A 12,719-nucleotide genomic window follows, 5' to 3' on the forward strand; every position below is an offset into this window, starting at 1 on the left:
CCAGTGCCTGTTACTGGTTCCGGCTCTGTCTGCCCTGCATCCAGGACTCTGCACAGGTCACCTGCTTCCCTAACCAAACTACAGAAACCCGCTCCTGCCCAGCCCAGCCATGCTCTGTCCCTCCATTCTGCTACTGTTTCCTTGGTAGGAAAACAGTACTGCTACTTAAGACACTGACTAATATCCACCCACCCACCCCAATCCAAGGTGAGACTCAGCCGTACCAGGGCAGCGATGTTGGTCTGTTCACTTATCAGAATCTAGAATGGTGCCTGGCACACAGTAGGTCCTCGGTGAATATTTGCAGAAGGAAGGGAGGAAGGAGAAAGGAAGGGAGGGAGGAAGAAGAAAGGATGGAAGGAAGATGGATGGAGGGAGGGAGGGAGGAAGGGAGGGGGGGAAGGAGGGGAAGGAAGGAAGGAAGGAAGGAGGGAGGGAGGGAGGAGGGAAGGAGGGGAAGGAAGGAAGGAAGGAGGGAGGGAGGGAGGGAGGGAGGGAGGAAGGGAGGGGGAAGGAGGGGAAGGAAGGAAGGAGGGAGGGAGGGAGGGAGGGAGGGAGGGAGGGAGGGAGGGAGGGAGGGAGGGAAAGGAAAGGAGGAAGGCAGAAGGATGGGAGGCAGAGGAGAGAAACCGGAGGGTCAGACTGCCTCAAGGGCTGTTGTCTTTGATTTTAAGTGGAGAGGGTCTCGATCCTAGTTGCCGCAGAGAAGAGGGGGCTGGGAGGGAGGGGCAGGAGAGACAGGCGGAGAGGAGAGAGCCAGAAGGAAGACATGACGGAACTCACAGAAGAAACTACTCGTGGCGGCTCCCTTTCTTGTCCTGAACACACACCAAAGAAGATGCCCAACTCTTGGGTAAGAAAAGAAATATAAGTCTCCTCGCCATGGTTTTGAAGAGTTGGCCCATCTTTCCAGGGACCTTTTGGCTCCTTGGCTCCTGTGGGGAATCATGACACTCACAGCTGGGCCTCAGCATGCCTTCCGTCAGCCTCAGGAGGGAAGCCGGGCTGCGGGCTCCACACGCCGGAGGGTCCCCACCACACAGGGGCTGGGATGGAAATCACTCCAGGGCGTGGGATGGCAGGGAGTGTGGGCAGGACAGGCTAAAGGCCATACTTCCCCTTGGACCTGTGTCTTGAGGGCTTCCCGCCTCCTGATTATAAATCAACTCCCCCCACCTCTACCCAGGGCCTCGGCAGAATGTTTCACACTGAAAGCGTGTTCCCAACACAGTGCTGGCCCACAGACAGGTGGCCATCAGAACAAACCACACACAACACAGTGCACTGGTGGCCGAGAACGGGTGGCACTGGGTCACAGTTAGTGACCTTTGGCACAACCTCAACTTTCCAGTCTAGAGGCTGAGAATCACCTCAGCCCGGGTCTGTCTGTCTGTCCTTCTGGTCTCTCTGTCTCACTCTATCAATACCTCAATGGCTTAGATGAGAAGATTCTCCTAAATAGCTCAGCCAGCTGACATGCTCATCCAAAAGGCGCTCTTTGAAGTTGTGCATTTTCAGGATCTTGTGATTAACTGCCTTTGCTACAAATTCTTGGAAATGAGCTCTTGTCTGGGACTGAATAAGTATCCCTTCTGCTTTATGTCAGATGACTGCAGCTCTCTGCCCTTCCCTGGGCGTATGCCAGATCTGTCCTGCTTTCAAACTCACTGGCTGGGGATCTACTGCATGTCCCATATTAAAGCCCACTGAAGGAATCACCTTAGTGAACGCCTTATTGATTTGCATTCTTATTTTATATATAGGTAAACTGAGGCTTGGAGAGATTCAATAACTTGATGAAGGTCACAGTATTAGTCCTGTCCCCGTCTCCACCGAGGGGCTAAGGGCTGGGTCTTGGGTTAGTGAGCAAACCTGGAGAGCACTTGTGCGGCTCACTATACATGTGAGATGTGGGGAGACGGCCACTGTAAGCTGGCTGGGATTTAAGAGGGGTCTGAGCACCCCGATGGTGAAGCAGGCAGCGTTGTGGGAACAGGACACTTCCCCGGAGGCTCTCAAAGCATCCCTCTCATTCCGTGTTTCCCAAAGGGCCGGAGCCGGGGCTCCTCAGCTGCCACCAGCGGGCAGCTAGACAGAAGGAGAACTAAGAAAATAAGCACAGGGCCAAAGCTAGAGCATGAGCATCAGAAAGGCTCCAGGCCCTGCTGGGAGGCCGCGTGATGCAGGGGACTCGGAATCCCACAGCTTTCCCTGGTGCAGACACTGACCAGCCGGGTGTCATCACACCCACCACTCACCACGCTCAGCCTCTGGGGGACCTCTCTCTAAGCACCTGGTGATCACTTCAGTCTCCACTAATATCTTGGTGGTGGTGGTGGTGGTGGTGGGTGGGTGGGGGGGCTTAGGAAAAATTCTACCGAGCTCTACATCTGAAGCACTTGCAAGCAAAGCATTGGAAAGTTATTCTACTAGATCGCTATGAACATCATCATTGATTTTCTCACGCTGCCTCTAGTAATTGGGCGGTCTGGTTGGTTCTCTCCCTGGGCCCACACCTCCCCCACCATGCCCTGTTTATGCAGCTAATCTCCTCGTGTCTGCACTCCTCACAGCTCCGGAGTCCGAAGATCTGGGTCTTGAGTTTTGGCCCCAGCCCAAGCTGAGCTGGGAGACTCACCTAGCTGCGTTGTGTGAGGTGCAAGTGAGCTAAGGTGTGCCAACTCTACAGGGTGTGGGTATGTGACAGGTTGCTGTTGCTTCTCTGTTTCTTTCTGTTTTTTTTTTCTCTTCCCCGAAAGTTCCCAGGTTCAACCCAAACCCTCTGATTTTATATGAGAAGAAAGAATACCATATATACTCTCAGGATCCCTGGCGCCTGTAGGCTACTGAGTAATCATTACCACTCCTCCTCAGATCCAACTGGTAAGCAGAAAGACACATAAACAAACATTCAAGCTTCCTGCACAACTGCCCCGTCCGGGGCCCGCGCTCCTCCTGAGCAGGCCTGTGTGTGTGTTTAATTACAGTGAGTAATTGTGTTTGCTTTGTAGAACTGTTTATACCCAAAGCTATGAAAGATGTAATAAAAAGAAAAATCTATACTTTGAAAGGACCTCAACAGCTCATTTTTCTTCCCCTCTTTTCTGATGCCTCCCTGGGGGCTGGCCTCCCTCCCACCCATGTCCTCCAGAGGCCGTAACCATACAGGCCACCCCCCACCCCCACTGCAAGACACGTCCCTGCCGCCTCTAATGGGAGCTGCTTCCCCGCTCAAGAACACTGCCCCAGACAGGGCTGATCACAGCACCCCGGAAGCCCCAGCCGGGAGAGAGGGGGCACCACCTAGCCAGCCGACACCGGCAGAGGACAAGGTCTGACGCCTCCTCACCCATCCGAGGGCCCTAGAAGCCGCAGTGTGAGAGCAGCAGGCAGTGGAGGGACATCAGGAACCCCCTTTGCACGGTTGGGGAAACTGAGGCCCATAGAAGAAAAAGATTTTTGCAAGGCCGTCAATGGAGGCGGTGTGAAATCAGAGGGTGGCCCTAGGCTGCTGTGGGGCCACCTCCAGTCGGTTTAGCCTGGTAGCCTTCCAAAGACCTACAGTGTTGTCCCACGGAAAAGGCTATGGCTGAGCGACCTGCCCCCTGAAGGCCTGTGACCAGGACTGGCTGGATCTCTCCCCAAGGTCATGTAGGAATGGTTCCCACATGAGGTAGAGAGGGTTGGAAGGTTTTGTCCAACTCCGGGGGTCTCTGAGCCTTTGGCAAGTGCACTGAGATGTGGGCGGGGCGCACGCCACTCCATCAGCCAAGGCCGTGGCAGGGGGAGAGGCTGGGGACATCAAAGCCTCCCGAGGTCATCACAGCCACTCACTGCCTCCCCCCAAGCCCCAGACTGAGTTCCAAAGGGCACATACCAGGATGTCCAGGCAGGCGGCCTTCAGCAGGGTGATCTGGTCCGCGATGGTCAAGCTGGTGAAGCCCGGCAGGCGTTTAGCAAACTCCACGATCTTAATAATGCACTTGGTGGCCAGTTCACTGAATTTGTCCCAGAGGCCCAGGTCCAGCCGGACTCGGTGGTCAGCACTGGAGTTCTAAGGGGGAGAGAAGACACCATGGTTTCTGGGGAGCCCCATGGAAGGCAGGAGGTGTAGCACGTCCACTGCTCATGGGCTGCCTGTCCCGTCCTGACCAGCGAGCTTCCTGGTGGGCTTGCTGCGTTTTTAGCTTGGATCTGCCTTTTAAAAATGCTCAAAATATTATCCCTGTCCCACCTGATCGTCAAATTACAGACGAGGGGAATTTCTCTTTGGGCAATCATTCCAGCTAATAAATGAAGAAAGAATGATGGAATAAGAAGTCACCACGATATAATTCTGAGGAATTCATGGCTCTCGGCACTGCCCACCCGTGGTTACTATCATCTTACAAACAGGCAGCCTGTTACTTGGGTGTCCTGGTGGAAAACACTCACCACCACCTATGCAGCTGCCAGACCAGAATCACAGTGAGCCTCCAGCTCGAACTACAGGAAACCCAGAAGGCAAATGGACATGCTAAATAACACCATGGGGGATGCGGCTGTCCACATCCGGGATGCGGGAGACCCCATAAAACCGACGGGTTAGTTTCTTCAACAAATACATTGCAAGGAGAATAAAGAAATGGAAGGAAAAAAACCTATAGATTAAAAGTGACTCCACCCAGATGCTCATTAACTGATGAGTGGATAAACTGCGATGCAACCAGGCAACAGCGCGCCCGTTGGCCGTGGCTACAAACGAACGAGGCCCTGACTCCCACTGCGACACAGATGGACCACAGACGCATCGGGCCAAGTGAAAGAAGGCAGACTCAAGAGCCCACGCACAGAATGATCCCATTCATGTGACATTCTGGAGATGGCAAAACTGTAGTGACAGAGGTCAGATCAGTGGTTTCCAGGGGCTGGGGTGGGGGGACGGCCGAGCACGAGGCGTTCAAGGGGACTTCGTTGGAGTGACGAAGTGCCCTGCATCTTGGGCGCAGGGTCCGTGACAGCACACACGTTTGTCAAACTCATAAAACTGTCCCTTTACAACAGGTAAATTTTACATAATGTACATTATACCCCAATAGACTTGACTTAGGAAAAGAAGAGTTTTAGGAGACTTACAAACCAATTTCAAGCTGTAGACCTTATGTGAATTCTAACTCAAATAAATAAATTGTGACAGGTATGAGAAAACTGGCAATCTGCGATATTAAAGTATTGGATATAATTCTATTTTAGGAGGAGTGATGATAGCATTGCTGTTAGGCTTTTGTTTGCAGAAGTGTCTGTCACAGACAAAATAAGATGTCTGTAACACTCGTTCAAACGCTATGTAACGGGCAGAATGTGTATGAGGGTGGACAGATGATGGAAAGAGACTGACCGGGAAGGGATCACAGGTGTTCATCATTCTATTCTCTCTGCTTTCAGATTATGTTTGCAGTTTTTCATAATAAAAAGTTTAAGATGTGACAGTGATAATGACAATTTAAAGGAAAAACAAAACACTGCAACACCAATAACCAAGTTTAGGCTCTCTAGTGGTCCTCAGTGTTGCTATGGCCACAGGCGTGTCTGGTACCCAGTCTCACTGCCAGCCCCAGGCCTCAGCGGAGAGGCAGGATCAGGGTCTGCGGGCACGTGTGGGTGGCATGAGGGTGCAGCCACGGAGAGGTGCCCCTCCCTGTGCTCTCCGGAGGGACCCGCCTCCTAGTCCCTGGGCAGCTTCCACTCAAGGCCCAGGTCCTGCAGGACCACTCATCCCGACAGCCACAAAACAAAGACAGCTCTCCCCCTCATCCTGACAGAGGCCTAATTTCAGTCCAAACCTCTGCCACCCACTGGCTGGGTTCCTGCATCCATTCAAACATTCCTTCTTTCGTTCGCTTACCTTCCTCTCTGTGTTCCCTGCGTGTTTCCTGACCCACCCCCACACAGCCAGGGGCTGTGGTATAACGGCCGAACACCCCAGAGCCAGCGTCCACCCTTGGCTGAGGGGGAGTGCTGGCTGCTCCCTGAGCCTTCACAGGGCAGCCCCGCCCACCCAGGGTGCACCCCTCACCTCCGAACCCCACAACGGTGGGGAAGATCGGGCTGTCAGCTTCACTACAGGATGTGGCTGGGAATGAATCCTGGATCTACCAGACCCCCAAACCTGACCTTTTCTCCTACTTGGCCGACAGGTGTGACCTCCTGCAAGTAGTGCCCTCTCTTTACACCCTAGTCTTCCCGTCTGTAAAGAGGGACACGCCTGTCCTCAAAGGCTGCTGGGAAGAACAAGCAGGACCCCAGAGTGAAGGAAGTAAACGGTGCCTGTTGTGTTCAGGGGGTCTGAACCGTGTTGGACCCTTTTCCTCATCACCCCCCAGCACTGTCAGGGGGTTCAGGCTGCAGCAATGATTGTTCTCTCCTCGGTCCTCACATGCAGAGGCAACGCGGCCAGCAATGTCCCCATGCTGGACCCACGCTGCTGCCCGTTACAAGCCTCACACTATCTTTCTTCATGTAACCAGTAAAGAGGATGCTCAGAGCACAGACAGAAAATAGACCACCGCTGAGAACTTGCCAGAAATTACTGAAGATCTCAGCTTTCGGTTACAACCACTCTGCAACACACTCAAGAAAGTGTAACTGGTTTCTTCTCTTTCTGAAATCTCCAGAGCAGGATTGCTGGTGGAGATGGAGTGGAGTGGCCGTCTTATCCCCCGTCTCCCTGCCATCCTCTGCTCTCCCTCTGGTGTCATTTGGGGGACTGTTCCTCCCTCCCTCTCAGCCCTTTGCGTTTGAGTGGGGCCATCTAACCCTCTCAAGTGCAGGCAGGGCGCTGACTCTGCTCTGGCTGATCAGAGTGGTCCCTCCTCCTGGCTACAGTGATTGGTTCAGAAAGAACGGGTAACTCGGAGCTGGCCGGTGAGGCTGAATTCTGAGACTTCTGTTGGAGCAAATGGGGAAGCAAAGCTCTCCATCAGTAAGGGTTAGCAGGGGCTTTCAGGGGCCATCAGGGGGAGAAGGCTTTCCGCACAGTGAGGCCAACTCAGAGGAAAGCCGAGATGAACACAGAGAGAAAAAAGAATGTTCCGAAGATACTGAACTGATGGATCCAGCTATGCCTGATTCACACAGGATACATATATATATATTTTTTAATCTAAGTAGATTTGAGTTTGGTTTCTATCACAGCAACTGGAAGAATTCTGACTAATGTGCAGTTGTAGCTTAAGATGATTTGTCTGGGAGTTTCACATTCTCTACTCCCCAACTCCCCGGCCCCACCACAAACTGTCAAGACTTGGAAAAGAGGTCCCACTGCCACCAACCTAGTCTGAGCCACAATCGCCTTCTGCCTGATTATTGCAACGTCTTCACTGGTCTCCTTCATTCCACCCTGACCTCCTTACAGTCTATTCTTACTGAAGAACTGAAGGAAAAGCCTTTTAAACCACAAGTCGGACCAAGTTGCTGCGCTGCTTAAAACCTCCAGTGATTTCTCACTCAGACTAAAAGTCAAAGGCATTTCCCAGACCTGGCCTCTGCCTTCTGACTTTGTCTCCTCCGACTTTCTCCCCAGCTGACTCGAACCATCTACACAGGTCTCCTAGCTCACCCTAAACAAGTGGAGCATGGACCTGCCTCTGGGCCTTTGCACTGGCTGTTCCCAACCCCTGGACTGCTTTTCCCCAGATAGCTGCAGGATGCCCTCCCTCATTCCTTTAAGTCTTTGCTCAATGTCATTTTCTCTGAGGCCTCCCATACCACTCTACTGGAAATTATAGAATCCTCGCACTGACTAGAACAGAAAACATAAATTTGATTTTTCAAAGAACCCTAGTAACTCAGTTAACCTTCTTTCTACATGTAAATTTCTGTGTTGTCTATCTTGTTTCCTCTTTGTCCTTCCATGTCTATACCCCCTTAAGGTTCACTGCCTCTACCAGGTAAGAACTAAGTGAGCTGTTAAAGTTTAAGATAAGCATGGTATGAATAAACAGATTTTTCTTCTAAAAATTGTTTTTTATCATAGCCTATTAGAGTAATAACAATTGGGTTGCTCAGCAGTAGAGTGTCGGCCTGACATGTGGAAGTCCTGGGTTCCATTCCCGGTCAGGGCACACGGGACAAGCGCCCATCTGCTTCTCCACCCTTCCCACTCTCCTTTCTCTCTCTCTCTCTCTCTTCCCCTCCTGCAGCCAAGGCTCCATTGGAGCAAAGTTGGCCCAGGCACTGAGGACGGTTCCGTGGCCTCAGCCTCAGGTGCTAGAATGGCTCCAGCTGCAAATGAGCAACGCCCCAGATAGGCAAAGCATCGCCCCCTAGTGGGCATGCTGGGTGGATCCCGGTCGGGCACATGCGGGAGTCTGTTTCTCTGCCTCCCTGCTTCTCACTTCAGAAAAATACCCCCCTAAAAAATTGGGTAACTAGGCAGAATTTGTTTTTAATAATATATTGTTCACTTGACTTTATTCATATTTCATAAATTATAACCTGATAGATTACAAAAAAAAAAGAAAAATGGGGCGCTTTATTTGTAATTTATACTTCTGAAAAATTTCTTTCTACCCATGTATAATTATTTAAATTATTTTGCAGAAGACGAAAATACTGCTTTTATATTATTTATAAACAGTCTTTATTTTTAGATTTTCAATATCTGTTGTTAGGCTCATATGATAGCTGTATATATTTCCTTAATGTTATATAACAATTTCTATTCTTCAACAGATACTGATATTTTCTATATTGAATTTAATGGGGAATAAAACATTGCAAGAATTAGAAAAAGTAAAAGATTACTGGCAAAGAATTAAATATGTAATGAAACAGAATTTACTTTCATCCCCCTCCCTCCAAAAAGAAAATTACAGAACCCTCCACCCCTACACACCAGCGCCCCTCCCCACCCTGTTTGACACCACCAACAACACTGATCTCCTAACACACCCTACCATTAACTCATTACCTGGGGCTTCTTGTCTCGTCGGTGCCTACAACAGCGCCTGGTACACACAGTAGGCATTCCTAAAAATATTTGCTGAATGCATCAGTGGTGAATGAAGTTCCCACAAGTCCCTGCTTGTTTAAAATGTCTCAGGACAACCAGCGTGTTGAGGAAGAAGCTCTCCCCTACCTCCTCCTTTGGCCTTTGCTGCCTCCAAGAGCGGAACCGAACCGTCCAACCAAAGGCAAGTCTCCCCAGGCACACGTAACTCGTTCAGTTAAGGGTCCCCTGCATCCTAACTGATGTCTTTAGTCACCCACCTCAGTGGAAATCAGTTCACCGAGCCAGTAAAACTCACTCCTGTTTTTAATGTCGGTGACGAACGAAAGCCAGAAAGAAACGTTTGCCCAAGGGATGCCAAGAGGCACTAAAAAAAGCTGGTGGCCAACGTTGCCTTCCGCAACATCCTCTGCAGGCACCCTGCGGATTTATCGTCTTCCTTCCTCAAGGACCTTGGTGGAATACAGTACACTCGGGGGAACATAAGATCAAGATGTGCACCGTTCGGGCTGTAATTAAATTTAATAGGCAGTTTATCCGGTTCGGAGGGAGACGCGATCGGGAGGGACAGAGAGGCGGGCTGACTGCGGGAAATCATTTTACAATGGAGTATTCATCTGGAAAAAAAGACATTGCCCCAACCCAGCAAGTGTGAACGAAATCTTCATCAGCGCCCTACGAGGTTACTTTGTCACGCGCGCGGGGCTGGGAGGGAGCAGCCTGTCGCACCTTCTATTAGAAATAATGCACAGCCGTCTTAACGGCATGTAAATCTCACTCCCGATTATGCAAACGGAAGGGAAGAGGCAGTTAATAAAACACAAAATAACCTGGTGTTTTATTAGGCTGGTTGCCGGACTCACAGGCATGAGGTTTAAAATGGCTTATATATTATCTTCCAGCTGCGGCAAATGGACGTGTGGCCTGGTTTGGTTGGCAGTGAAGGCGGGCACAGGGAGCGAGGTGGCAGCGTGGGTTCTCTGCAGCCTTCCTGAAGCCAGGGGAGGGGGAGGAGGGGGAAGGGAAGAATAGGGTCCCCAGGGGAGGCCCGTGGTGGTGGCAGCTAATGAGATGCAGAGGCAAAAAAGCAGAGGCCGGAGAGACAGGCTTTCCCCAAACTCACTATCCTCCCCTTGGCTGCCTTCAACCTGGACGGAAGCCCCTCCCCAGGCAGGAGCCCCAGCTGCCTTCCCAGAATGCTGTGCAGCAGGGGCCCAGGTGGCCCCCTAGGGCCATCTTTAGCCACAGAAGAGCCCAACGCCACTATGGAATCCAATTCAGTGGCCATTTTTGTCCCACAACTGCATCCCTTTCTTCTGCAGACTTGGTTCCTCGCTGCCACACGGTGCTTTTCCGACCGGCCTCACCGTCAGACCAACACCCCTCCATGCAGGGGATGACCAGTGCCTTCAAAACCCCACCTGTGCCAGCCCCTGCGTACTCCAGCGGCTTAATCAGGGCTACTCATGTTCCTTTTCTTTTCTTTCTTACCTAAAGAGGGACATAAATGTCTTAAAGGGAAGAAAGAGTCCAGGTTCCCTGGGCATGTGGGGCACCCCCACGGAGGCAGCCTCCCTCTCCCCGAGGCCTGCAGTCCTGGCCCTTCAACCACCCTGAGAGGCCGACGATGCCCTTTCAGATTCTCTCCGAAGAAGGTTGCCGTCACCCCCGTTCCAAAGCTTCATTCTACATGTTTCTCACGAGGCAGCCCTTTGCTCAGGCGCACCTCCCCCGGGGGCACTGTTTTAAGTGATTCTCAATGAACTCCCTTTAACTCTCACCACAGCCTCATAAAGTAGGTTCTGTGGTCATCCCATTTGACTGACTGGAGACTGAGGCCCAGAGAAGTTAAGTAACTGGTACAAGATGCCCCAGCAGTAGGTGGAGGGGACAGGCTCCACCCCCAGGGGCGGGGCTACAGCATCTGGGCTCCCCACCACATCGCTCCTCTCGCACTTGGCTCATCGTGTATTCTACTTCCTGACCAGAACTTTCTGTCTCCCAGAGCCGGTTACTGTGTTTGTGATCTCCCTCCGGGTTGGAAACTCAGGCAGCAAAAAGATACCTGGCATCACTATGAAGAGAATGCCATGTGCCAGGCCAGTATCTCTTTGTAGTCAACAAACACGTATCGAGCCACTATGACAACCTGGCCTCTGGATCTTGCCCTGGGGCATGCCCATCAGTGGGTGTAGACGGCATTCTCCCAGAACCACATGCTCCCAACAGCTGGGGAGGAAGGCAGTGTGGCAGCCACCCTGCCACTCGGAGTGGAAAGACGGGCAATATCTCAAAGGCCTGTCGCAGCCCATGAGTGGAGAGGGCTCCAGGCCACGGGAAGAGGGCAGGTAGCAAGGAAGTCAAATGACCTCGAACTCTTTCCTGGAAGTCTGGCAAAAGCAAGCATGATGCTATAGGACTTCACTGATTTAGGGGTGCTCCTGAACCCCCATTGTCTTAAGACTCCTGAGCTAGGATATGAGCCTCAACAGGCCCCTCTGGACAACTTCAGTCCCTCCGTTCCTGGTATTTCAGAGATTCAGAGACCTTCTGGGGTGCAGGGGTACAGCCTTTGGAAGGGCCCAGCTGTAGGATGGAGGGTGGAGACCAGTGTTGGACGGGCAAGAGATGCTAGGTTTGGGGTCGTCTTAGCTGCTGTGAGGAGCCATTGACGGTTTCTCGGGGGCATATTTAAGAATAAACCAAAGCTCTGCCCTGCCTCCCTGTCAAAGCCTTCTGGCCACACACAGAGCAGCCAAGGCCCACCCATCGACAAGCTTCTCCCAACTAGAAGCCTTTCTTAGCTCTCCCTGGCTAACGTTCACACACCTTATCCCAGCACACCGAGGCCCCATCAGCCAGATCCTACCTTCTCTAAGACTCCGCACCTACCTCCCATCCAGTCCCCTCTTTGTAACACTTCTGGCCATGCTCAGGCTATTCCCTGAGCTGGGAATGTCTGTTCCTTTTTCCACCTTCCAGAGAGACCCTGAGTACCTACCCCAGTGCCTAGAGGGTGTTGCCTTTAAAAGATGAGGACTGTCCTGGCCGGTTGGCTCAGTGGTAGAGCATCAGACTGGCGTGCAGGAGTCCAGGGTTCGATTCCCGGCCAGGGCACACAGGAGAAGCGCCCATCTGCTTCTCCACCCCTCTCCCTCTCCTTCCTCTCTGTCTCTCTCTTCCCCTCCCGCAGCCAGGGCTCCATTGGAGCAAAGTTGGCCAGGGCACTGGGGATGGCTCCATGGCCTCTGCCTCAGGCGCTAGAATGGCTCTGGTTGCAACAGAGCAACACCCCAGATGGGCAGAGCATCGCCCCCTGGTGGGCATGCCGGGTGGATCCCGGTCGGGCGCATGCGGGAGTCTGTCTAAAGATGAGGACTTATGATGTGTGCTGCCAGAGGTTTCTAAAAGCTCCCGGAACAAGTGAGAAAACCTGCCAGACTTCACAAAAGAGCTGCAAGGTAAACACCTGGGTACCCCAATACTACGCTCAGTAGGTGTGATGGGTGAACTGTACCCCCCCCTAAAAATATATATACAATGAAACCTTAACTCCCAGTACTTCAGAAGGTGACCTTATTTGGAAGTAGGGTCTTTACAGAGGTAATCAACCTAAAAGGAAGTCATTAGGATGGTTCCTAACCTAGTATGACAGTGCCCTTATATACAAAGGAAAAATTTGGACAGAGACAGGCATGCGCGGAGGGAAGGCCACGTGAAGATGTACGAG

At 51.9% G+C, this 12,719-nt stretch overlaps 1 protein-coding gene across 3 annotated transcripts in view; it reads right to left on the reverse strand.

The window, feature by feature from the left end:
* RARB (retinoic acid receptor beta) overlaps positions 1-12,719 on the reverse strand; it is a 187,452-nt gene that overhangs the window by 14,658 nt on the left and 160,075 nt on the right. For all 3 annotated transcript variants that reach the window (XM_066245727.1, XM_066245725.1, XM_066245726.1), the window contains one exon: positions 3,878-4,054. In XM_066245727.1, the coding sequence (XP_066101824.1) occupies positions 3,878-4,054 (177 nt within the window). The remainder of the gene's footprint in view (positions 1-3,877; positions 4,055-12,719) is intronic.

This window comes from Saccopteryx bilineata, chromosome 10 (genome assembly GCF_036850765.1).
Source record: "Saccopteryx bilineata isolate mSacBil1 chromosome 10, mSacBil1_pri_phased_curated, whole genome shotgun sequence".
Classification (NCBI taxonomy): domain Eukaryota; kingdom Metazoa; phylum Chordata; class Mammalia; order Chiroptera; family Emballonuridae; genus Saccopteryx; species Saccopteryx bilineata.